This window comes from Poecile atricapillus, chromosome 3 (genome assembly GCF_030490865.1).
Source record: "Poecile atricapillus isolate bPoeAtr1 chromosome 3, bPoeAtr1.hap1, whole genome shotgun sequence".
Lineage (NCBI taxonomy): Eukaryota > Metazoa > Chordata > Aves > Passeriformes > Paridae > Poecile > Poecile atricapillus.
The window spans coordinates 61,508,907-61,536,370 of NC_081251.1; the positions used below are offsets into that span (position 1 = coordinate 61,508,907).

Here is a 27,464-nt window from a genome sequence, read left to right on the forward strand (position 1 = left end):
CGAGATCTTTTGACAACTCTATATGGGACGTTTTTGTATGACAGTCAATGTAGCTGTTCATTGACTATATAGTGTTTGATTTGGGCTTCCTTGTAGTGAGCTGGATAATTCCAGGATTGTTTTTCTGTGATCACATGTTCTTGCTAGTGGACTCCAAACCTCACTGTGACTGTCTCAATGTTTATTTTTTTTAATTGATAGTTGGTTAATACATAAGGCTAAACAAAGAACTCTTGAAATGCCTCATGAGTTTTTCATGTTAGACGGAGCCAAAGGTATTGATGATAGGTTAGTCTTCCCTCAGTAAAAACAGAGCACAGAATGGGGAACCCCTTCTCTTCTGTTACCCTTGTGCTGTTACCCTTGCCCCATTTTTTTCCTGCTGTAGTGTTTCTAGCAAGACTTTGCATTTGAGGATTTTGTATTGAAATATTTGCAGAAGCTACTTGCTGCCAAATCAGAGAGTAGTGTTTCTCAGAGGAGAAACATAACTTAATTTGATCTAGGAAGAATTACTTACTAATGCAATATATAGAATATTTTGAAAGGTGATAGAGGTATCTGTCAGAGCTTGTTCTGTGCTTAACACAAGGTGCTTGTGCTTGGAGAAGAGAAGAAAAAAGGTCTTGCCTGCATAGAGGGAAAGGTTAAAATAAAGGTATCAGTTATATTCTAAATAATAGGGAATTACTCTGACAATCTAGTCTTGGAAGTTTCTAGAGGAGTGAAAAGCTTGAAAATATGGTCACTTTACACTGTAGTTTACGCAACATCAATAGTGTACTGTCCCTGTAATAGATTGCAGGGTTTTTGATAGATTTTGGAAAAGAGTAACTTCATGAAAACAGCTTGTCACATTTGCATCAGTGCCCTACTCTTAGAAGTGTCATGTTCCTCTCAGTTATCCTTCAAATGCTGTGTGAGATAGCTGTGAGAACCACTGTACTGTAGTGCATTATGGTAAAGCTGTATTGCTGACATAGAGAGGAAGAGAGAGGAGGACAGTGTGCACCTGGGTGCAGTCAAGGCCATGCAAGATGCAGGGGAAGCAGATCTCATCAGGCTAGTGTCTTTGGGTCTTCAGTTTTCGTGTTTTTTTCCATAGGAGGAACCATTCTGTTCTGTGGTCAGGATTTTATGTCAAAAGTTATTTCCATTTTCTCAAGTAATTTTTTTCTTTAATTGAGTTCAGTAGCTGCTATTTGGTTATATACATTTTCTAGAAAACTGTAGATCTTGATTTGAAGACTGGTTTCCTCAGCTTCTGACGTATATCTGGTAATTCTTTCTAGTGGCTTATTGCTAATAGAATTTTGATTTGTATACTAAGCAGTCTGGAAGCAGTTCTGGCTTCCACTTTTTGCCCTTAGGCCTTTCTCCCAGATTAGAGAGCTCTCTAGTGCAGGCATTTTCTCCTTGCAAAAATTCTATCCATCCATTCTGTTTGTGTGGTGCAAGACCCTATTTTCTTGCTCTCAGGAAAAAAAGGCAAGCTTTCTGCAGTGACTTTGATCTCGTGGCGTGTCTGTGAAACATGTGCATTGCTCCTGTGTACATTGATCGCGTGGCATCAAACGGGTTTGATGTTCCTGCGCCAGTGTAGAAACACCTGATAGAGTGAAGGATTGCATTGGTTCCAGTAATACTGCATCAGGAGGTCAGGCTGAGTCACTCATCCCCTGCATACTGACATGTCTCTTTGAGCCACTTTCAATAAGAATACAATCTTCTGCTTCGTGGGTATGGCCCTTCTTCCTAGATGCATTACTCTGCATTTGGTTGCAATAACATTTATATTTTTCAACACAAGTTTGCTGAGGCCCTTTGATTTGAGTTCAGATGGACAGCTGCAAGCAAGTGGCAGCCCGTTCAAGTGCTTTAATGACCAACTAAGTCAATACACAAAGCTTTTAATCTTAAACAAAACTCGCATGCAGGCAATGGAGAGTTAAGAAAAAAGACAAATTATGTGTCAATGTAAGGGGAATGCATGGTGGAGGTGGCACAGTAGTGGAAATTAAAATGTTTGTAGATAGATTGGTCTGGTAGCCTGAGTAAGAAATAGTAGTATTCCTAAATGCTGACATTTGGTGGTATCAATTATATTTTGCAGTAACGTGGGGTGGTGGCAAGTTTATTGCAAGAAATCTTTATAAAAGCAATTCTAAATAGGCAATGTTTTAGGATTTTTTCTTACTACTATTGTATTGAAGAAATTGCTTTCTATAAACATTGTCACTCTAACATACATATAGTTGCACAACGCTCCCACTCCCCAATTCAGTAAGTCAGAAGATGTTTTAATTCTTAGAATTCCTTCCATTCTTCTAACAGTAAATTAAAAAAAAAAAAAAAAAAAACCAAAAAAACCCCCCAGGTTGTTGTGTGGTCTTTCAGTACCAAGCTTTATTAAAAATAATAGATCTGGCTGAGTTAAAATGTGAGTGTGGTGCTTTTTCCTTTTCTATTTTTAGGAGACCAGTTAAACCACAGTGTTGTGATCATGGGTTAATTCTTGGGTGGAGATAAAGACAGCATAATAGGTGAAGCAAAAGCTTCACATGCAGGCAAAGCAATATAAGGAATTCATTCACTGCTTCCCATGGGCAGTCAGGTGTTCAGCCATCTCCAGGAAAGCAGAGCCCCATCATGCATAACTATTACTCAGGAAGACAAATGCCCACTTGAATAACTCTTCTCCTCCTTCCCCCATCCCTTTTTGCTTTCCAGTCAGACAAGAGACTTTTGGGTTTCTACTCTGGAAACCATAACTTTTTGGTGTTAAGAAAACATCATTGACTCAACCACTGTTCTGCTCCCTGTATATTTTCCTAAGAGGGTTTTTGTTGTTGTTCAGTAAATAATATCCTGGACAGTAATTAAAAAGCAGTAATTATAAGCAGTTTATTTTCCTTCCTTTTCCTCCATGAGAAAGACTCAGTAACTACAGCAACACTTTGATGTTGTACCCTACCTGGGTTTGCCACAGATGTAAAGTCACAGTAGAAGAGGGGCACAGAGATGCTTCCTAAGGAGAATTCCTTGGCAGTTCACTCTCTTCAGCTCATTCCTTGCATCATTAGTGTCCCAGCAATGGCTGCCTTGGTAAAGTTTACAGCTGCTCTATCTATAGCTGAGCTATCTAAGAAGATGCTGAGAACATTGAAGCAATCAGAGGAAGCAGTGAAGCTAATTAAACACAAAATGAGGGAAAAATTTGACTCAAGGTGACTACACACTTAGAAGAAGCAGATGGGAGAATGTAATGTTGCATCTGGCCATAACATTTGTGCTTTAATGTCTGAAAAGCTTTAAAAAAATTATTCAAGAACATACAATTTAAGGAAGCCTTAGTTGCCAAGGATGGAGGCTTGGCTTGGCTTTTGTATGAGTCTCGTCCTGTTTTGACCTGGTGTTCCTTGGATATAGAGAGCAGAGAGAATGAGTAATCTTTCTTCTCTGTGAATCCACTGTTCCTCTGAGCGGCAATGCAAGGTGCTAATTTTAGACTGTTATTTGGAACAGCCAGTGAATAAGTATATCAGCACTTATGCTATTTCTATTTGTTAGAGATGCATATATATATAAATATGTATATATATGTGTGTGTGTGTGTATACGTTCAAGTAAGTTACCTGTAGACTCTGTTGGTATTGGAATAATGCTGGCAATGATGGCACTGAAATGAATGTAAATTTTGTCAGGTTAAATCAAGTGAACCTAACAAATACACTGAACAAAAAGATTGTAATTTTTGATGTAAAATGCATCACAAGTTTTTCTCTTATAGTACTTCTTTGATGCTGAGTTTCTTCCTGGGGCTGTAGCAATAGAGGATATTCTGTTTCATACTTTTAGATAGCGCTTCTTACTGCAGTTGACCAAGAGGTTATTGTGTTGGTGGCATTTGGAACCTTCATAATTTAAGTATGTATGGAAATATAGTCATTAATGTAAAATTCATTCTGAGTTGTCTTCTCCAGCTGGGTTGGTTTGGGGTTTTTTGTGGTGGTCAAGACTAGTGCTTTTCTCGTTACAGCTATATTTGCATTTATTTTGCTTGTGTTTCAGGTTCAGAGGCTGCTGTTTTAACAGCAATGATCTCTCTTCCCCTATTCTGAACCACAACTTGTGATAGTTTTTCATCTGTCTAACCTAAAACACTTTAAAAGTTGTGAACAAGCATAAGTTCTCTTTTAATAATAGTTTATCTGAATTATTTAGATTTTGTTACAACTATATTGGCCCCAGCTAGCTCTTCTTATTGAGAAGTTAAAACACTCTCTGTACAGTAATTTCATTAGTGATCCATAAGCAGACTGTATGTACAACTAGCCATAATGTAGTCCATCACTTTACAGCCTGTGTAACCTGCAGCCTTGAGCATAAGATAGAAATACTATAAATTTTAGCGTACTGTAAATTTTAGTTTATATGGTTTCTCCTCCCTTCCTTATAGTATAGCCTTTTTTCCTTCTTTTTTTTTTTTTTCCCCTCTCTGCAGAATAGGCTAGTATTAGAAAAGTATAAATGAAAATAAATTGGAGTACTGCCTGTCTATTTCAGGGTAGAAGTGGATCACAGCTACATTGACGTAAGAGCTGTAGATGTGGCTTCCCTGTATTTAAGATACAAAAATAGTTCTTGTACAAACTGTAAGTTGCATTTGTAAAGGAGTTTGTTCCCTTTTCTTGACACTGATTCTCTAATCACTGCCAAGTCTAGTTCTCTATGAAGATGACTGTACAGTTCTTCTTAGTTGGGGATAAAATAAGTATCCTGGGAATTCGCATTTCTGTGAATTACAGACTTTTCCATTGATTCCTGTTGACCCTAGCAAGTTCACGTTTTGTGTCTTCAGTTATGTTGTGGGCAGAGCAGCAAGGCACAGGAAGCATTTAACAGAAACCTCTCATGTTTGTATTGTTTTATCCAGTGGTAAGAGTGAAATTACTTGGGCTAGTTTCTCTCACAGAAGAAAAGTAAGATAAATTGATGCTTATTTGTGCAAAACCTTTTCCCTTCCGAAAGCTGTGATACTTATGTCTAGACAGGATGAATAAGTAGTTAGTGAAAACAGTTTAATGTCCAGGAGCTGAGGCAACTCAAGTTACCTGGTATGTAGACATAGGTTGTTGAACATGCATAAGGAGAACACTAAGGAAGCTATTCCCAAAATTTTGCTTCATCTCTTTCAGGCTTTTTTTTTAATGAAGTGCTGGAAAAGCAAATTATCATTGTTAAATTTGTATGCTGTAACTCCCACTCCCCTTCCCTGAATTACTGTGAGCAGCAATAAATTCTAAGGTTGAAGAAAATAAATATAGTGCTTCTATTAAGAGTGTGGTATTCTACTTATGTGGAAATTCTGATAGGCATGTTATTAAATTCCTGTAACAGTTTTTCTGTTCTCTGATGATTTTGTGTGTGTAGTGAAGCAGAATTAATCATCACAGGAGACGTAACTCACTTGTACTTGACTGGGTCCAGTTTGTCTTGTTAAACCAGTATGCTAAATTGTCATATAAAATATGCATGGGAGTAAACCATGAGAGTTGCAATTGTAACTTCTAGTTCCTGTTACAGATAATAATATTATAAAATCCTCTACTGCTGCATGTGATTTGAAAGCAACTCCTTCCTCTCCACCATCTCAGTCAAGGCAATGGCTTCTCTACAATACTGGAAATAGTGGCTTGCTTGCTTTGCAATGAATCACATTCACATATTAAAAAATAACCATCCAACATATGACAGTGATTTTATCAATTCCAATTATAAAGTTGTCTTGAACTTTTTCTGTGGATTACCCAGTGTAATGCAAAGGTTTAGGCAGGAAGTTGTTAAACTGGTGTAACACTGCACTCACTCTTCGCCTGCATCTGCACCCATACCCTCAGGCAAAATCTGACTATGGAAATAGTTTTCCACAATTTATGATGTTGGTATGCTTTTTTTTCCTTTTCCAATTCACAGAATTGCAGAATGGGTCAGGAAGGTGTGACCACTCACACAGTGGTCATCTGGTCTGACCTCTCAACTCAGGCAGGGTCATCCTAGAGCACATGGTACAGGATTGTGTCCAGATGGTTGTTGGCTATCTCCAGTGAGGAAAACTCCACAACCTCTCTGGCAACCTGTTCCACTCACTCCAGTGCATGGTCACTCACACAATAAAGAAGTTTTTCTGATGCTCAGGTGGAACTTCCTTTGTTCCTTCAGTTGCCCTTCATTTTCTGTCTGTTGCTCCTTGTTCTATTGCTTGGCACCACCAAACAGAGTCTGGACTCATCCTCTTGGTACCTTTCCTTCGGATACTCATGGACATTGATGAGGTCCCCTCAGTTGTCTCTTCTCAAGGCTGAACAGGCTCAACTCCCTCAGTCTTTCCTCATAAGAGATATTCCAGTCCCTTAATCAGCTTTGTAGCCCTCCTTCAGATCTGCTCCAAGGGGTCCATCTCTCTCTTATGCTGAGGAGCCCAGAACTGGACACAGCTCTCCAGATGAGGCCTCACCAGGGCTGAGCAGGGGGGCAGGATAGAATCACCTTCCTCAACCTGCTGGCAGTGCATTCAATCTATTGGCCTTCTTGGCCATCAGTATCCACTGCTGGCTCATGGACAGCTTGTTGTCCACCAGGAGCCCCAGGTCCTTCTCTGCAGAGCTGCTTCCCAGCAGGTCAGCCCCCAGCCTGTGCTGGTGCCTGGGGTTGTTGTTCCTCAGGACACTGCACTACTTTGTTTCCATTTGACTTCTAATTTCATTGAGGTAGTCTTGTAGTCTAGTTTGGCACTGACAGTATAAAGAGTGTTTTAACTTGCTAATGGTGACAATATTGTCTATCCTCCTGTGAGCATTTCTGCTAACTTGCACACTTACAGTGCCATGTGGCACACGTGTTGCACAGTCCCCTGCACCACAGCAGGGGGCTTACTATCATATGTAGTTTCCTTCCTGATTTCTTTTTTTGTTCACTGAGTATGTCTTTTAAAGTGGAATCATGGGCATTTGTAATTGAAAGTGATAAACTGAAAATAGCCAGTAATACTCTTTAAAAAAAACACAAAACAAAATAAGTAAACCCCACCCCCCCACCCCACCCCCCAAATAAAAAAAAAACACAAAAAAAACCAACTAGGGAAACCCCTCTCCTCTGTTTCCAAACAAAAGTAGAGTGCTTTTCCCAAAAAGGAAGAATAAAACCTTGTTTAATCTTTGTAGCCTGATCCTGGGATGTCTAGATGACACTAGACAACATCAAAGATGAACAGGGAGTCTTTCTTCTCTTTCTGGCATTGCTGTGATTGCTACTTAGAAAACTGTCTGAAATTTCTCATTTGTGTTTCAATAAGAAGCCATTAAGAATTGAAATCAGCTTAAGAGAAGACAAGGATATAAAGAAGTGACTTGATTGCCATTTACATGTGCAGGTGTGAGTAACAAAAACAGAAGCCTGAGAGAGTTCCATTGAATAAATTATGTAGGATTTTTAGTGTCTGAAAGTTGAAACTAAGCAAACTTTAATTTAAAAAAAAAATTGTTAAAGCAGTCAGGGTGACAGTAGATGTGTTTTTCCCTCCCCTCATCCTATCACTGAATATTCTTTACTCAAGTCTAAGTTACATATCTTTCTAAAACACCATTCCATGCTTCCAAGATGGATCTTTTTGAGCTGAATCAGGATAGACAGAAATCCTGTGCCTGCAGTGTGCACAAGCAGTGCAGCTCCTGGTCCAGTTTGGTTGCAAATAACCTTACAGGTAAGAAAATGGGATTTGAAACAGGAAAAGAACAAAAAACGAACGGCTCTGCTCTTCATGGTAGTATCTCAGTTTGTCCACTGGTGGTTTAGATTTATTTCCTGCTGAAAACAAGGAGTGTCCAGTGGGTGTGGCTGGGCTTTGTGTTTTTTGTGAGCAGGCAAAGCTCAGCTCCTCTGCAGAGTTATGAAGGAGGCAGTGAGGTTGGTAGTGGAGGTGTTAGATGATGGTTTCTACAGGAAGGAAGTGAGAAGACAGGAGTGGCTGAGGGACAAATGGGTTCCTAGGACAGCTTTACTACAGCTTCCTCTGCCAGCTGCTTCTGGAGGTCATGTCGCTTTCAAGTATTTATCTGCAGGAACATTCTAGTATCTAAGCCCATAAGGTTGGTTATTCTTTAAAATCTAGCCCATCTCCACTTTTGCTTTTCCTGGAGAATTTCTTTAAGGATGTCTCTGTTGTACTAAAAGAGAGAAAAGAGGGCCTTCCTTCAGAAGTGGAAGAAATGCCCTGGACCACAATCCTAAGGTAATGATTTACCAAGAGGAAAGCTTAGCCATAAAATATTGTGGGTATGGCAGCAACTTCAGTTATCTGCTAATGTTCACACTTGTTCTGTCTTAAACAGCAAAGTGAATGCAGTTCTCTGATTGCTGCATAGTAGGCTTTTAGCCCTTCATCTTTCTTCCTGGGGAAAAACACTTGATTTTTAAGGTGTCTGTCTATATACTCACTCAGTTGTTTGGGTTTGTTTTTTTTTTTTTTTTAATGTATCTATCAGAGACTGTTATCCAAAGAACTTAAGTTTAGTGTCTGAGTATGCTTAAGGCTTTGTTTCCATGCAGGTAACTAAGGCAGCTATAAAACTGGAGAGGTATGTTCATTCCTGTGAGCTATTCAGCTGAGTCACCTTGACTTTTCTTGTGTTTTCTGGCATTGCTCTGTGCTGTCTGTCTCTTTTAAGCCCTTCTTCAAGAGCATAACACTTCTCATTGCAGCTTTGGCTATCCTGAACTTCCCTTGGTCTCATCAGGCTTACTTTTGCTACTCACTGCTTCAGCATGGCTTCTGTCTCTGAGTAGATTTCAAGGTGTATTTCTCACAGTTGGTAGTCATTATTTTTGATGGCACAGTTAACCTAGGTCTTTCTGGGAACTTAAATTAAGTTTTACCATCTGAACGTTGTGTTTGTTTTAGCTTTTGTCCTTCAGCAGTAGAATGGATTTATTTGTCCATCAGGGGCATGCATGAGGAAGGAGTTTTCCAGAAACAAATTAGTTGGCCAGGAGATCAAATAAAGATTTTTAGCCAGGGCAGAGACACACCTCAGTGCCTTATCTTAGCTTTTCTGTCTATAGCTTTGGATTCTCTGGAAAATAGCAAATACGTCACTTCTATTTAATTCAAGATTCATTTGGTAAAGATACTGACATTCCCCTTCCAAGCTGAGGATTTTTCTGTTGTGGTGGAATTTTTTCTCATCCAACTATTATTAGATCTTTAAAAACATACTAGGCTTCTCTTCCCATCCCCCAGGCTCCACCAGTAATGATCTGTTTCTGTAGTGAGTTGGATCTGCCCTTAGTGGAATCCTCTTACAACATTCCCTCTGTTGTTGGTTCCCAGCATAGCCCTTTTGTTTTTTCTCTAAGACAGTAGGAGTGAGCAAGTCCCTAAGAGTCTATGAAACGGAAAATCAGCTCCCTTTTAGGAGTTTATCCTTGAATTTAATGTCAGTGTACTTCTTTGATATTACCTTGGGGAGCAAGGAGATGCAATGCTTCATTTGAGGGATGATCACTTTCTTAATTGTGTGGTGTGGCATTTCTTTTTGTGTACATTTGAGAAGGCTTGATATTAGCATAATACTTGGATATTAGGTGTGCTGTATCAAATTATATTGACTAAATATCAGCTTCTTGCAAGGGCTCTTCACCTTTTTTGTGATGACTAAGGAAAGATCAGAGGATTATCAATTTCATTTATAGAAAACTAAAGGTGTAAGAACATGGCTTTTAATCACTTGCAAAATACTTGATGGTTAAATTAGGACTTATTCAACCAGAGCCAGGCCGCATAAATGGCTTCTTGTATGGAGGTTGTCAGCTTCTGAGATCCACAGAACTGCTCAGTGGAGCTGAGATTACCCTTTTAATAGCTGGTATGTCTTTAGTTGGTCCTCCATGATGCTCTAGGACCTTAAGGATGGGCAGGCCTGATTCTCCATTATTTACTGATTGTTGACTGCCGCTTAAAAGAGTGTCCACAGTATTCGTGTATGTAGGAAAACATTTCAAGAAAGTAGAAGAGTCCTGTAAGTGCTCTTTGAAAGCTGTTTTGTATAGATTCCTAAGCCATCTCCTACTCTCTTCCCCAGTGCTTCAGAAACAAATGGGGATCCTTAGGCTGAAAGGAACAGAGGGGAGAGTAGCATATTCCACCCCTTTTATAGCCTATAGGTGATACAACTAGGGGCAAGAGCTTACCCCCCAGATTTCTTTGACACCTCAGAAGTAAAGTTTTCTGATTTGAAGAGTGCTTCCATATAGGTACATGGAGATAAGACATCTGGGAGCACAATTTAAGTAATACATTTCCCTTTGCTGTACAGCATTTGTGTATATCAGCATTTGTCTGAGTGTGATGATTGCTCTTGACAGTCATTCTTTAGTAGTGTCAATATTATTGCCTTCCTCTTTTTTTGCAGCAGATTTTAAGGTTTCTTTACTATTTACTCATGTACCAGATTTCACATGAACTGCTACAAAAAAGAGGAAAACTTTACTCAGTCTTTTGGTGATCATGACACTTCTGGTCTTTCATTTGCTAGTGATCAGCAAAACATATATTGCAGAAGTATAGGTATATTAATATTATGCAGACTAGTCTTTTCTGGGTGTTCCAAGTTACGTTAGAGGCAAGCATGCTTTTCCATGTGGTTGGGCCCCACCCCTGTGTGTTTTCATTTAGCAAAGAATGAACTCTGACTAAAGCCATGTGTACTTATTTCTCTTCACATAAACTCATACCAGTTGAAGATAGGAAGAGAGCAGACTGGTATAAGCTACCAGCAATTTCTTTGTAATTTGCTCGAAATAGCACTGGGTAGCAGCTATCCAAGAATATTGTTCCCCCAGGGAGTAGTGTACTTGCATCAGTTTCATCCAAAAAAAAAATAAAAAAAAATTAAAAAAACCCAACAAAACCCTAGCTACCATTATAGAAGCTGTCAATGTAATCCGTCTCTTTCTGTCAATTCCTAGAGACCCACTGACACTTAAGTCTTCTGAATGGTGATTTTTCTCCCCAGCTTGGGGGCTTGATCTTAGTTTCCAGATCCTGGAAGGAATTGTGAATCTAAATATATAAAGGTGTTATGTGACAGCATTATTTTTGAGTCTATGGTTTGATAGTGTCTGTGAAATCTGATTGTCAGATTATTTGAGGAAAAAGTGAAGGGAGAGTTCTTATTCCTAAGTAGAATATAAAAGTTAAAATGACAGGAGAGAATATTTAGTGGAGAAAATTGGGATGTGGAGTAGCTGTACCTTTTATATGTAAGACACACAACATTTCTGCAGATAATGATTTCGTTTTTAGTGGGAGTTTAATTAAATTTTCTGCATTGGCAAATGTTCTACGATATATGTAAATGTTGTAGTCTAATAGGACTTCTTTTATATGCTTCTTCATGATAAAAATAATGCACTAGCATCAATAGGATTTGAGACTTCTTTTTACAAAACTCAGTTTCTCCCTCTGCTGAGCAAGACAAGGCATCTCGGCTTTGTTTGCTTTCCTTCCTCTTCTCTTTCTTCCTCCTACACTTTGGATGTGTGGGTTTCGATATGTGCACAGGTTTTTTTTCTGCCAGCAAGTCTCTGCACTAAGTGTCTGGAGTAGACTACACTTACCGAGTCAATGCTTTCTCAAAGTGTACTGTTAAAATCAAGGAGCTGAGCAGGATGCTAAGCTATTAAGGCAAGATGAACTTGCCAAATGCAGTAGTTAGAGACATGTCTTCTCTGCACTCGTTCACTGAGGTTTCCACCTCCACAACAGCATTAGCAGACGGGGATGTGTGAGTGCCTTCACCACAAGCTTATGCTGGGAGATACCAGACCATTCCCTAGCAGATGTCTGTATTCTTCCCCCATCTTCACTGTGAATGAGTTAGCCCCTGACAGGAAAGCTCAGCAGGTTGGGCTTTAACTCCCTAGCTGCCACACCAGTGATGGCGTGGGTGGGCAATTTATTACTTGCTTTTAGTAAAGCCACTAATCTGAGTTTGATAAAATAAGTATTTGCAAAACCTAGTTCTTGACTTCTGAGTTCTGGTTTTAAATGTGCTAATTAGCCCATGGCTTCAGGTAATTAATAGTTCACAAGTACCATACTTACTAGGGTGTCAGTGTAAAATAATTACTATAGGTGAAATTGCTTCCTAACACTGTTGCAACAAATAATTTAATTACCCTGAGGAGAAGCACTCTTATTAGTATGTATTGGTGTCGCCTTGCTGGAAAGCTGATCAGTTCTTCCAAGTGCTTGATGCATGCAAGAGTTGTGTAGCTGGAAATGCAAGATTTGGCAGCTGCTTCTAAATCAAACAGTTGAAGTGCTGAATTGTAAACTTTGCTTACCAGCAGGAGATGAAAAGACTTCAAGAAATAAGTATGTGGTTGTTGCTCGTTTCTTCAGCAATTCTTCTTTACTTTTGTCTTTATACAATATAGGCAAACATTGCCAATGATCCTTGGTCCAGCTGGAACGTTGGGAAGTCTGGGAACTGGGATAATGGAAATGCTGTTGACAGCTGGGCAACAAAACCTGAAAATGCAGCTGGCCAGAGAAACAGCGCTTCAAATAACTGGGAGGCAGCAGCAGCATTTGGTCATCCACAGGCATATCAAGGACCAGGTGTGCTAATAATGCGCTTTTTTAAAAATAAATTAGTGTAGGTGGACAGTAGAGGTAAGAATTATTTAATCTTTCAAAACTATAGACCGTGGCTTTAAAAAACAAAACCAAACCAGCTTCCTAATAGCACATTGCCATGTGGGCAACCTGGACACTAAAATAATAGGGGGTTTAAATGTTAAATGTTTTTTTTTAAAATTGGATCCACACTAACAGACACCTGAAACTTTTATGGATGTCTGACAGACCAAAATCTTGTGCATACATGATCTATTCTCAGGCACTGGAACTTTTAAACTCCATTGAATTTGTGCTCTCAGGCCTTTGAAGGAATAGTCTCTTAAATCCTTAATTTTAAGAAGTGACTAGCCTTTCAGAGGGCTTCTCTAACTTTTTGTAGTAGCAGCCTAAATTAAGGGGAGAACCCATAACTGGGGAATGCTAACTTGGAGTCTGTGAATACAGAACACAGTTAAGTTCATCTTAACACACCATCATCTCTTCTTTATTTATTTTTTTCCCCCTCTTCCTCGGTGGATCCCTAGTACACTGCTTTGCAGGTTGTATTTGATGGAGATAGTGGTAATTGTGGAGGAATCGTAAAATAGAAGGCTGAAAGAGATTTTAATGTATTTACCTGGTTGATTATTTGTGAGTGCTGAAGTACCTGCTTCTGCTTTTGAAAAGAAATTATGTAACTTTTTCCTCTCCCTATCCCCTGATCCCTCCTGTACTTCAGCAGCTGCTGATGACGATGATTGGGATGATGACTGGGATGACCCAAAATCAACTTCACCATCTTACCTTGGTTACAAAGAGACTGAGACATCAGAAGCTGGGGGGGTCCAACGTGGAAATTCTCGTCCAGCTGCTATGAAGTTACCACTTAACAAGTAATGGAAAATGCAGGGGAAATGTATATATATTGAAGAGAATTGGAATTTATCAAGATGTGTAAATTCAACATCCTTGAAATACGCAAAGTAAATATTATAGTTTTGGGGCAGAAGAGAAGGTGGATTTGTAGTTCAGCATACTCCTTAATCAGAGGACACAGACCCCTGAAAGCTTGAAAGTACATAACCAAACTGTGTAATTTTTGGAGGTGTCATACAGGCAGATACAGACACTTTCACAATGCCTGAAGTTCAAGTCTTTAAAATTTAACTGTTTTAGACAGTTTGTTCTTGATGAAAATCAAAGGTGGTGCATGATTTGTCAATACAGTAGAAACTGATCAGAAATGTTGCCCCAGAGTATTTGAGCAATTTGAGTTTCTGATGGGTAAAAGTTCTGTACTACTGTGTTTGTGCATCATCCTGGTTGATTCTTGAGCCACAGAAAGTTTGATTATATAGATTAAAATCTTACAGTAGTGTCAAGCTTTGTCAGGGTTATACTAGCATTATCTTATGTTGCTGCTTAATGTTTGTTTATTCTAAGACTGCTGTTACTCTGAGGGCTAGTGTGTGGTTGAAAATGGATAAAAGCAGAGTGGAAAAGGATTATAGAATAATAGTTCCTTGGGTATCTAACTAAAATCAACTGTCTCTGCATGACTAGTTAATTTTGTTCATCAGTGGGTTTTTATGTCCATTGTTACATGAATACCTCTGCAACATTTTTTATTTGTTGTAAACTCACAAAAATACCTATTTAAAATATTTTTTTTTTGTCTGTTGAGTAAGTCCTTCTTTACATACTGCTCATGTTTCTGCAAGCAATTTGGCAATACTTCAATGGCTAATTATCTTCCTAATTAGAAAGAGGACCACCATTTGTTTTTTATAGGGCATTTTGTAAGACTTTAAGAACATTATAGTGATTGTTTGGCTTTCTTTTAATTGGTGGATAAATTATTTAAGATAACTAATGTTTAAAAGTACTTGATAGATCTTCTGTTTATCATTCTTTCAGATGATTGGATTCTCATAATTTGAAATCTCAGGTGCATGAGCACCTGAGTGTGTGTGGTGTTTCCAGAGAGGGTGGGGCTGCAGAGGAGTGATAGATGTTACTTTGTGTCCTCCTGTTATGTTTGGTATGATGGACGTCTGAGCGCTTCTTTGCTGTGCAAGAAGGGACTTACTACACGCACAGACACACACAAAAAACCTGGATGTCAGTAGCCAAAACTTTTCTGCTTTTCTCAGTGCAAAATGTTGACTGTTACAGTAATTCACATAAGCTCTTTTCTATACTTGAGAAATACTCAGGGTTTTTTCCTATAATGGAAGGCAATTCTGCATATGTCAAAGGAAGGGGAATCTGGAATTAACTTATCACTTCATTTTATTGTTAGGTTTCCTGGATTTGCAAAACCAGGAATGGAACAGTATCTTTTGGCAAAGCAGCTAGCAAAACCCAAAGAAAAAATTCCCATAATTGTAAGTTGGGGTTGTGTATAATTTTTTCTGTGGGTGATATGGGTTTCTTTGGTTTTCTTTTTTTGGTTGGTTGGTTGGTTTGGTTTTTTTGGTTGATTGATTGGTTGGTTGGGTTCTGTAATCCTTCTCACTTTTAATCACTCCTCACTGAACTTTTATCTTCAAAGTTCCTATATATATATATATATATATATATATATATATATATTTGGGTCAGAAGAAACTGATACTGAACATATAATTACAAATAGAATTGTCATAGTAAAAATCATAACTGTCATGAGGATTATTTTCAATACTTTTTTCCATGCTGTATTTGCATTACTTGTGATGAACACAAGCCTTTTTGGGATTGGGGTGCAGAGCAAATGTATTACACTGTCTGTTCATTATCTAGATAGTTACATGTAGGAGCTACATGTGTAGAGGTTTGTAATATTCAGTCCTGATGGTCAGGTTATTTTATGATTTAAATACCAAACTCTTCTGTATATATGCTGATCGAGTGAAATGTGGTTCAAACAGCCCTAGAATTCACCACTCCTTTGTTATTTCGGAAAAATTGTAAAATACACAAGAAAAAGTCAACTGTAGTCACTGTCCCCGCTTAATAGAGAAATAGAGAAACCCCTCTATTTCCAGACTCTCAGCCTCTCACTGAAATAAATGGAAACTCTCAAGTGAAAAGAGAAGATATTTTTCTCCTTGTTTGCAGCTGGTGCAACATGATGTATTTAAAGATAATATTTACAATTTCTTACAGATTGGTGATTATGGCCCAATGTGGGTATATCCTACCTCTACATTCGACTGTGTGGTGGCAGATCCCAAAAAAGGTTCCAAAATGTATGGTCTCAAGAGCTACATTGAGTATCAGCTGACCTGCACTGTAAGTGTATCTGAAACAGGATCTTTTGTCTTGCAAGTGTGTGTCATTTGTACCTATAAATAAAAGTTTGTGTGATTTGGTAAGAACATTGTAAGAGTAATTCATAGCTGTCATTTTTTTTTTTCCCCCAAGGATTTGCTTTTTTCTAGAATTTTAAGTTCTTTTGTATTAAGGCTCTAAATCATAAATTTTATTTTCATTCCATGTGGTTACCTCTGGTCATGCTTGTTTCATGTGACTATGTGTAGATGCCTGTCCAAGTTCAGAGTTGTGTTTCTCTTACAGAACACTAATCGGTCTGTCAACCACAGATACAAGCACTTTGACTGGTTGTATGAGCGGCTCCTGGTTAAATTTGGATTAGCCATTCCAATCCCTTCTCTTCCAGACAAACAAGTAACAGGTAATTATTCCCAGTTCTGAATTCACAGAATGGGAAATAAGGAAATCAGTTTTTTATAAGGTTCAGTTATTTCTTACTGTTTGTTTTTCTCATTTTTAAAGATTGGGTCACAGAAACCCCAATCTTTCACCACTCAAAACATATGATGAGTTGTTATGACTGATTGATAATGACTGATCAGTACTAGGAGAATCACTTCAAAGCTCAGGTTCAATTATCTAGTCCAGTGATTTAAAAAAAAGGTAATTAAAATCAAAACAAATCCTCTATTTACTACATGAGATAATAATTACTATTGGCTAGAAAAGATACTTATATTCCATATTTGCTGATTGGCAGGGCTAATGTTTTTGCTTGGGGTTTTCTTGAGGGCTGGCGAAGGGTATGCATTGTGTTTGGTTTTGTTTGGGTTTTTCTCTTTTGCATTTGATTGTACATATGTTACGTTGTAGGAGCTTTGACACAAAGTTCCCAGAGGAAAGGGAGCATTCCCTGACAAACCGGGGTTTTTTGCTTCCAGGTGAAATGTTGCAGCTGTTTCTCCTTTTGCTTAATTTCACACTTGATTTAGAAAGCATCTTTCATTCCTGTAGCATTCTGCTCTGGTTTGATGTCACATCAGCTTGACCAAACTGTCGGAAGCTTGTGGAATTCTTTTGTTCTGACTTGGAGAAAAGTGGGATGGGGTCCTTTAAATGCACATAAGCTTAGTCATTGCAACAGAATATGACAATGCCTATGCATTTTCAGTAGTCTCTGGTTTCCTTTCTACAAGTGTGTGCTAGAATGCATGTGAAGAAAAGAATGGACACCTGTATAGGGGGAAAATGCATTACTTTAGCCCATTTCCACTTGCATGTTTTCTGGTACGATTATACAACATTTGAGATAAACAGCCAAAACCAAACATACAGGCATGGGCATGTTGCCAACCACATGGCTGTGGGCATCACTCAAAATGCTCTGCTGTGTTTGAAGAAAGCTCAGCATTGATGAAGTTGCTGGGATAAATGCCGAGGAAACTGAAAAGTGAGGAAGTGACTTCTTCCCCTGTAGCCTCGTGTTTAGAATTGACCAGCATTTTTATTTAAATGTGTGTATGTGTCCTAAAAGGAAACCAGAAGACATGATGGAGTCTCTAGATTTCATTGTAACTGTATCTTAAAAGACCCAAGAGTCTGGCATCACATCTTGGCGAAATCCATTGCCTGTGAATTTCTGTCTTCTGGAATCTGTGGGAGAGGATACATTGCCCCATGGAAAATGAAAAAAAAAAGGCATGTCTCTTTTTCTGAAACATGAAGAAACTGGAAAAAGAGTGCTTATCTTTCACTGTGCTTAGGAGGCTTCTTTCTGAAGACTGTCTACAAAAGGATTTCTGTCAATTGGTCTTGACAGAATAAAACTCCAGACTGACTTTGTCAGGATCCTGATTTTGATGATATACTTGTGATTATATGCTTAATGGCCTGTAACTTCCAACTTCCAACTGCTACTGTCCTGTTGTTCTGCATTCCTTGCAGGAATGCTGTGGAGATTTCTGTAGAGATTAAAAATGAAACAAAGAATTACTGAAGGGTACAGAATGTCTCTTCTGTAGTGTTTGATATTTTTTTTCTTTTTTTTTGCTAATTTCCAGGACAAATATCCATACACAAAGTTCATTTTTTGTTAGTTATTTTATTTACCTGCTAGTCTTGCTAGTTTCCATATTTGCTAAAAGAAACAAAAAACAAAACTGGAACACAAAAATCTCAACTTTGTGGATCTGCTGCCATAGTAACTATGCAGTAGAATTATATAGAAACAGTACATGTGTTCATGGCTCGTCATCTGTGCTGCTATGGAAATCAGAAGAGTTGGGTGCTGCAGGAATCTCTCTTTCCTTTCAAATCCTGTTCACTGTATGCTTTAGAAGTCTGATATCCCGTATTTTTTAAAATTAGAAAGGATTCCATCAAGAAGACGGTTTCTACTAAAATTAAAAGGTTCTTATGGATACACAGTGATGATGCATTACTGGTTTAAGAAAAAATGGTTACTTATTTAGTTTGTGTTAAAAATATCTTAATTACCCAAAAAATCAGTTATATTCTTACATGTATGTGTATATTCTAACCAGTTTATGCATATGATTTATTGAGGCTTTTTTTCCCTGTGTTTACCTATATGGAAGTATGTTTAAAGGAGGCACTGCTTTTAAAATCTGTGATATTTATTTGAGTGATTTAAAATATTTTTGAGCAATCCAATTTCAAATATTTTTTTAGCAGTTTCATTTCAGTGCTTTGTTAGCTTGTACATGGCAGCTTGGACTGTAGTTCCTTTTTCTTCAATGTTTTTGAACCTCATATTGACCAAGACTTTGCTCAGCTGTACCAGAACAATACCTGCATTCCAAGCCTGTGCCTGGCTTTTCTCTTGGGTCATCTGAACACCGAATTTTTCCATCCAAAAGTTTATAAGTTTTTTTCAAAAAATGTATTTGAATTGTGGGTGGGTATTAGGTGCTTTTATTATTTTCTGGCTATCTAAAAAAGAAGGAAAACTCTTGATCAGTAATCAAAATACTGTAATTTAAGGTTCTTTTGATTTGTTAGCATTATGGGCCATTTATTTACGAGTTGGACACAATGATCTCTGTGAGCCCATTCCAACTCAGTATTTTGTGATTCTTGTAAATTCTGAGTCATTAAATATTAATAACTCACCAGATGAATTACGGGTTGTTTCAATTTAAATTAAAAAAAAGAAATTTGAAGGTGCTAGCCTGTAAATGTAACAATTATTGTTCAATGTGTAATAGGGCGCTTTGAAGAAGAATTTATCAAAATGCGCATGGAGAGGCTGCAAGCTTGGATGACAAGAATGTGTCGCCATCCTGTTGTCTCAGAAAGTGAAGTTTTCCAGCAATTTCTCAACTTCCGAGATGAGAAGGTAGGAAATGAAATAAAGTTCACACACAGACTGAGATTGAGGAAACTGTCCCCCCCCCCCAGTTCCCCTTTAAACCAAGAGTTTGTCTCTGTAGCCACCCCACTGTGGGCAGTAGTGACGGGCTGGAGACTGATGGGATTCCTAACTCAACTGATTGATCAAAACAAGGTGGAAAATTGCTCCTGGGAAGTGCTATACCCCATTCCCACCGAGTTGAGCTCTTCCCAGTAACTTTGTTGCCAGTCCTTTAAAGGACGGTTTGCATCCTCCAGCAGAACAGGAACATCTATAAAACTCTTTCGGCTGTTGCCCTGCTCTGTCTCTTCTGGATTTATTGATCACTGTGGTCCTCTGAGTGGTGCTGCTCTACTAACAAAAGCTACTTCATAGCAGATCTGGGTTGTGCCTGATCCTGTATTATATTTAAAAATAACCCCCTGCCCCATCCCTCAAAACCACAGTTTTTCACTGAAATGAGTTGTAATAGCACTATGTTGCAGCCTTACCTGATATAACCAGCCATTTTTTATTTACACACACTTTATTATGCTTTTTTAAAATAGATTTTAATATCCTAATTAAATAATAAATAAAGTAAATAAAGCTTCAGTAAATAATGGTTTCTTCTTGATTGAGCTCCAGCTCTGTTACTAATGAGAAAAAGAACAGGAAAACTCTGCTGCTTTCTCCTCAAAATAATCATACTTCTAAATACACATAGAATTTGCTGAAAAAGTAAATTATCCAGTCTGGTCTTAAAAATTTTCAAGATTCAAGTCTCCTGTGACTAAGGTCACGGCTGACCAGTTTTGAGTCAGAGCTTGAACTACAAACATCCTGAGGTACTTCTAACCAGAATTATTCTGTGATCCTGTAAGTAGAGGCTTTATAACGTAGTAAGTAGTAGTCCTGGCAAAATGCTGGTTGGATGGTTAGTAGGAAGTTTTGTAATTCTGCCAGCACTTCTTAGTTTCCTAATTAGAGATGTATAAACAGAACAGATGTTGCAATACATAGGGATTTTTTTAACCACTAAGAACTTGGTATGATAATTGCATAATAGTTTCATGATCTTGTTGAGCAGCTTCTGATATGAGACTTGTCCTGTGTGCGGAAACAGCTGAATATCATTGTTCATACACTGTATTTCGGTAACACACAAGAAAAGTCTGTTGACCCCAGAATTTAGATAACTAAGTGCACAAATGAGGAAGGAGAGAACTTTGGGAAACTGTAAAAAGCCTTGGCTCCTATGAAGTTTTAATTTCTTAATGAAAGGTTTTAATTCAGGGGTGGTCTGTTGGTTAACAGTTCTCCTAAACATTTTGTTCACTCCTTAAGCGCACACCCTTAAAGCCTTAAAAAAGGGTGAGTCAAGTGATGGTCAAGCTTTGTGTCTCTCTTTTCTTTTCTTTTTTTTTTCTTTTTAAGGAGTGGAAAACTGGAAAGCGGAAGGCAGAAAAAGATGAAACTGTAGGAGTCATGATCTTTTCTACAATGGAACCAGAAGCTCCTGACTTGGACATGGTAGAAATGTAAGGTGATTTCTTTTTGTGTAGGCGTTTTTCATCTGGGTATGCAACAGATGCTGAGATAATTCAAAACTCTGATATTAGGTGTGCACATATATTCATTGATTTGAAGAGCTATTCATCAAGGCAGAGGTGAAAAATTGTTTGAATAATGAAATTTCCATATCAACCCATTCAATACTTTGTGGAACTCTGATGTAATTTTGACTTCGGTGGCTGAATACTTATACTAAAACAGTTTATGTGAAAGTAGTTGATGGGATAGAGTACTGTCAGATCTTATAGACTTATGTTTTATATTGCTGTGGAAGTGTGTTTTGATCTTTAATCTCTCAACAGTTTCAAAACATGCTAAACTTACCAAGTATCTTAGGATAATTGTAGATGGACCAATAAGCAGAACGATGTTTCTGTAAAATAGTTGTATGTAATGTACACATAGTATGATTAGAATATCTCTAATCCATGGAAAGCTATTAAAAATGAAAATTGACTTAACTTACCAAATTACATTCTGGAAGTGCAAATGGATATATTTCTTTTATATATGTGTATATTACATATACATGCACTTTTTAATATATATTCTGTAGGTGATAAACCTTTGGGTTTCACAGAGTTAAAGACTGGATTTACTGTGCAGCCTTTATTTCACTCCTTTAGGCTAAATAACGTTTCTTAGAAGATGTAGTATCTAAGACATGCTTTTCCTGCTGTTATGGAACACAGAAGCTTGTGTAATGTTTTTTTTGTGTGTGTGTGTGTATAAACTGGCTAGAAGTGTTTTTAGCAGCAAAGCAGTAGTGTATCTACACCCAATACAGGCTTTATGCAAGTGATGCAGTGCATACTGAGTGGATATAATAGCTGTGTGGTAGCAGTTCTGTACCAGCAGGAAAACATGCACATTTTTAGGTCACTTACACTCCAACCATGGGGATTTCAACCTTCTCCACTTAAGTGATGTGATTTCTGTATATTCCAGTGGCATAAAAGCTGAAGGGGTGAATGAGAGGGAGGGTTTTTGTACCCAGGGTGCAGGAGATGGAATGTACTACACACACACACACCTGGCAGAGAGTGCCCAGCATGTAGTCTGCTAAACAGTTTGTGCCTGATCAGGGAGAGCACATCAGCCCAAGGAGAATTCTCACCAGGGGTATGGGTTCCTGGTCTGGGGCTGGCAGCCTGGGGTAGTGCTGGGGATCTATTTTCAAGCAGTTGCAGGGGTGGCTGTAGCATCTCAGATGTCCATGTGCATGGGAATGCTGTTGTAAGTGTGTGTGAGTCTTGAAAGCCATTACTCCACTTACAAAGTGGACAAACCCGCTTGTTCAATAACCCTTGGGTTCTTCAGTGTGAAGATGTTCTTTACTGAACAATTTTGCTGATATTTTGAGAGTCCTGCACTGGTTCATGAGCATTTTTGGTGATCTTGACACCATAAAGTATGAAGTTCAGAAAATTAAAGGATGCTTTGCTCCTGACCTAAGGGGAGTAAAACAAGAGCCTCTTAGAAAGGCCAGGTGCTAGTTTTGTGCAAATAACTGTGTATCATGTCCAGCTGAGGAAGGAAGTGCTGGTGGGGAAGTGGGAACCTTTAGGTTGTTGGGCCACAGCTGGAGCTGCTGCCCTGGCTCTGGGTAGTCACTCAGTGTCCCCTTGATGTGACAGCTGTCTCATGCAGGCTTTGGCTGAGAGCATTTGTAAGATCTGATGCAGTTTAAATAAATCTTGTTGGAAATTATAAAGTACATATTTAGTTTCCTTTTGTAGAGTTCACAAATCACTGCTGTGTATGGAGTGCTGTGTTAATGGAAAACTCTGATAGCTGCCTGAAAACATGCTTAAAGAGGACTACAGAGGGACATACTAATTCAGAATTCTCTTCGGAGCATCACAGATTTTTTTGGTTTTGCCCCCTATAATGCAACTCAGCACAATGGTCTTTACAATATAATATGAAAGTATGCATATATATTTCCCTAGGAGAGTTGCTATATTACTTTTTGTTCACCTATGTTAGACTTCTATCAAAACATCTGACATGGTTATTTTCTTTTTATTTTTTCATTGTTGTATGAATTTCACTGCTACTGTTACACTATAATAAAAGTGCTAGTCCAGTGCCACATGTCTATGAGTCTAACAGTGGAGGAAAAATGGAACAAATAATGTCCTAAAGAGAAGAATTCTGAATTCAGTGAAATGGCAGAAATTTTAAGAAATTTATTTATATCTTTCATATTTTTTAAGAATTAGTTGACATTACTAAACATTTCAGTATTGTGTTTAAAGTTAGCATTATGCAACTATTAAACTGCTTTTTGTTTTTGCTTTTTCAAAATGCCACAGAGAACAGAAATGTGATGCAGTGGGTAGGTTCACCAAAGCAATGGATGATGGAGTTAAGGAGCTGCTGACAGTGGGACAAGAGCACTGGAAGAGGTGTACAGGGCGTAAGTGTCCTTCTGAACTCAGCAGTCATTTCTGTGGTGCTTTTCTCTCTCTTCTTTTTTTTAATGTGTATAATTCAAGGCACATCTTTAAAGAAACTCCAAAATTATCATGGGAATTATATGGCATTCTGGCTGTTTTCAGTCTTAAGTGTATAAACTGTGCAAATTTTTTGTTAGTATGTTTGATGTGGGGCTTTTTGTTGGGCTGTTTGGGGCTTTTTCTTTATCTCAGTAATATCTGTTCCCTGCCCATAGGTTTAAAAATAAATAATTCTAGTAATGCAGATAAAGCCCTTGTTGGACCTGTACTCATATATTGGTCATTTATTTAAATTGTAGTCACGTGGCTGAAAGAGACCTGTTTATTTGATGAAATCATATTTTCAAATAATTGCATCTTATTAACCCCTTATTTAGGATCCTTGCATGCTAGGAGGAGTGATTTAAAGATGAAATGAGTTTAAGAGAAAAAGAAAAGAAAAACCAATTTGATTCTAACTTAATCTTTAGCCCAATTCTTTTTTTTCCTATCTTGTCTCTTCCTTCCCACAGATGTTTAGGGTTGCAGAACTTCACACCAAGTCCCTATGACTCTGCCTGGGCTCTAATTTCCTAGTCCACAGCAGTGTTCAGTGTTTGTGGCCACCACAAGGCAGCTATTGAAAGGAAGCAGGTACTACAGCTGAGGATCATAATAAGAAACACTTCAGGGCAGGCTGTAGTGTCTGGCAACCAAAGACCTATCACACAAATATCCTTGAATCTCCTTAATTTTTTTTATTCTCCTTTAAACTCCCACAAAAAAAAACCCACCAAAATATTGTCCCCAGAGCTTGAAGTATATCTCCTGAGTTACATTTTTGCTTCTTACTTCAGCTGAATATTTGGGGCTGACCAGAGAGAATGGCAAGTGTAGAAGCTCCATCTCTTGTGGAAGCGATTACATTAGACTTTAGTATCTATAGGATGTTAACTTTAAATTATTTACATTTCCCAACTTTGAATAGAAGAGTTTCCTTCTACACACCACTGACCCTCCTGCTGGTCAAAAATAGACTAACACATGACAGAGCTCTAACATGATACAGATCTTGCTTCACTAGCAAATTATACTGAGGGGAAGTGGAGAACAGGGGAAGCAATAAGGTTCCTCAGATGAGACTAGAAAAACAGCATTGCTTTGCAGTTACAGAAGCAGTGATCAGACCAAGGGCTGGCTGTGACTTGCGCTTACAGTAGAAATTCAGTATTTTTTTAACTGCTAAAGTCTTCCTAAACTTACAGCACTAGTGCTTTAGATACTGAATTATTCCTCTAATACTTATAACTATTAATTAGTAAGCATAGATGCAGCAATATAGTTTTGATTGTATCAAAAATTTCAACTTTTAATTTTCCAGACATTCATACTGAATACAAAAAAAGGCACTGGTAAATTGGAACATGCAAAATTTCAGTAGTCTCTTAAGTTTTAAGTTCCCTGTCAGCTCTAGACTTGACTCTTAACTGGAAGTATGTTTGGCACTTCCTGAGCAATAGCTATATGCCTTCCATTCAGTGAGATTTAAAATAACTGACAGTGGAAACTTCTTAAATACATGTGAAAAGAAACCAAAGAATCTTCACTGAAGTTTCTACTGGAGATTCAGTATCAGTGTAATGGCTGATAACAGAACTCTGGTACTCTAAACAGTACTCCTTGTGTAAGAAATGCCAGTTATCATCAACAGTCTGACTTCTGGAGAAGCACTTGATCAAAGATAATCAATAAAATTAGGCAGTTGGGGTGGGGGGTTGATTTGAGGGTTTTGTGGTGTTTTTTTATACCACACAAAGGGGTTCTTCTGTAAAAATCTGATTCTGTGGGATGCTAGAGCAGCTAAAAACTTTCTATTTACCTGGGCAGTGTACCCTCTGAATACAAATATTTGATAACAAAACCCGTATCTATTTGGGGTTTTTTCTCTGCTAGCATAGACAGCATATAAAAAATTGCATTTGCTTTTCAGATTGCTTTTTAGGCCTCTGGAGTGGTGCTGTTCAAAGTGTTAATAATGAATGCACTCATAAATCACAGCTGATTGATTTAATTGTGATGGAGCAACTTATGCATGCATGTTCAATAAATATATTATAAAAAACAATTTTATTATTCAGATACTTGCATAATTTTTATACTTAGATAATCTTGGTTTCTATTGCCTTTAAATATAAAATTCATGATTTGAGGAGAATTTAGGTATTATGAGTCTATATAATAATCTCCTCTCTTAAAATATTAACTATTCTCCATATCACACTGCAGCACTTCCCCCTCTTCCTTCCCTCATGAGGAGGAGGGGGAAAAAAATCTCACTGTATGCATAGGAGGACTGAGCTAGAAATGCAATGAGATTTCATTTTTTTTTTTATATAACATTCACACACTGTTTCCCCAACTGTTTATACCTTTCAAGAATCCAGATTGTAATTGCTTTATCCAGTTTTGGAACATGTGTAGCAGGGGAGGGGGTAAAGAATATGATTATAAATGTGTCACTAGAGAAAATGTAAAACCTAGTTGTTTTTGACATCTACTTCATCAAGTTTTGGAAATGCTGCAAATTTAGTCTCACCCTTGTTGGTTTTTTGCTTTTGTTTCCCCTTTTTTCTTCATCCTTTTCCCACTTTCAGCACTACCCAAGGAATACCAGAAGATAGGAAAAGCTTTGCAGAGCCTAGCACTGGTCTTCAGCACTAGTGGATACCAAGGTACTTCTATATCTTCATTTGTACTTTGTCTAAAAAGAGGTATTTTAATTACATCATGCTACATGCTTTTTTCTGATTATCTTAATTCTTTCCTCTTTGAGGTTTAGATGTCAAACATGGTTCAAACATGGAAAAAATACTAAACCCTTTCTTCTGTGAATGTTATGGGGTTTTTATGTTCTAGTCTGCAATCTTGTCTTCTCTCACTGTATAATCTTGTGGTGGGTTAGTGGTGGTGGAAGAGTTTAGTTTGATCCCTTAATATAGAATGCGGTCACTGACCTGCCTGTCCAAACATGCTGTAGCATTTTTGTGATACCAAAGAGATAGTAGAGGAAATGCAGCCTTGAAAATAGATGTCACAGAACTATTGGGTGACTTCGTGATACAGCAACTCTACAAGTTGATGGAAAACTTACTACAGTGTTTTGTAATCCATTATGTGGGTTCTAGGGTTGGCTACTGTAGCCTTTTCTTGTCCTTCACCTTTGCTTCTCCTTCAAGAGCCCTAAAAAAGAGCCTGTCATGTTAGGTATGAAAACTGTGGGAGGTAGAAGGAGGGCATCAATTGCTCAAAGTTTTCCTAAAATGTAGTCTTTAGACCAAATTTAATATTCAGCTTTGGTAAGATCTGTTGATGTTTTCCAGACAACTGGGAAATATTTCCTCATATACAGAGGGTGCCTGTTGAGTCAGTTTTCCCTGGGATTCTCCTTTCAGAGGTGTTTAAGGTTTTGGTATTTTTCTTTCTAGACTTGATAGCAAAACTACTGTGTTCTAAAACCTTAAATGTTATAGCATAAAAGCTTCCTGAAATGTTTCCATCTTAAAAATTTTAGTTGACCAGTACTTGCTCTGACTAGTCATCTATCTCTTGCTTTATAATCTTAAAAGATTTTGCCCCATAAATGATGTGCTAAATGCAACCTTCTGAAACTCTCTTGCTGGAAGTATTGGATATAGGCATTGTCCCCATAGTTTCTTCTCATCTATGTCCTGTACTTCAACAGGATGACTGCTTGGTTAGAACAGAGCATAGCATATTGCCTAAAAAGTCACTTTTGGATGTGAGAATGAAGTAGGGGATTTGCATGGTTATGTATTGTTAGCATGGTTTAGAAAACTGTGAATTCTGCCTGGATAAAATCTGTAGCAAGAATTCTTGAGAAAGGACTGAAAATTGCTTGGGCTCTAGCACATTCTTTTGCCAGGATAAAGGGAAAACAATATGTCATAAAGCTAGGATACAAAAATGCAGATTAGCTTTAGAAAGGAAATCTTTGGTTTGATTTCCAGCATCTTTGAATGGTATGAAAAAATAGATCCCATGAAAGTTTGGGAACAAGGCAAGTATGTCTGTCTTTGCTCTTTGCCCAGTCATAGCTGTAGTTGCACCTGTATCTTGTTGAGAAAAGTGCCCTTCC

The 27,464-nt window shown here is 38.0% G+C and overlaps 1 protein-coding gene across 2 annotated transcripts in view; it reads left to right on the plus strand.

Annotated features, from left to right (window-relative positions):
* SNX9 (sorting nexin 9) overlaps window positions 1-27,464 on the plus strand; it is a 62,415-nt gene that overhangs the window by 23,633 nt on the left and 11,318 nt on the right. The window contains exons 5-13 of one of the 2 annotated variants that reach the window (XM_058835310.1): window positions 12,499-12,682; window positions 13,422-13,575; window positions 14,985-15,069; window positions 15,833-15,958; window positions 16,244-16,361; window positions 19,168-19,298; window positions 20,730-20,833; window positions 23,186-23,289; window positions 25,963-26,040. In XM_058835310.1, the coding sequence (XP_058691293.1) occupies window positions 12,499-12,682; window positions 13,422-13,575; window positions 14,985-15,069; window positions 15,833-15,958; window positions 16,244-16,361; window positions 19,168-19,298; window positions 20,730-20,833; window positions 23,186-23,289; window positions 25,963-26,040 (1,084 nt within the window). The remainder of the gene's footprint in view (window positions 1-12,498; window positions 12,683-13,421; window positions 13,576-14,984; window positions 15,070-15,832; window positions 15,959-16,243; window positions 16,362-19,167; window positions 19,299-20,729; window positions 20,834-23,185; window positions 23,290-25,962; window positions 26,041-27,464) is intronic. The other variant, XM_058835311.1, reaches the window with a different exon arrangement.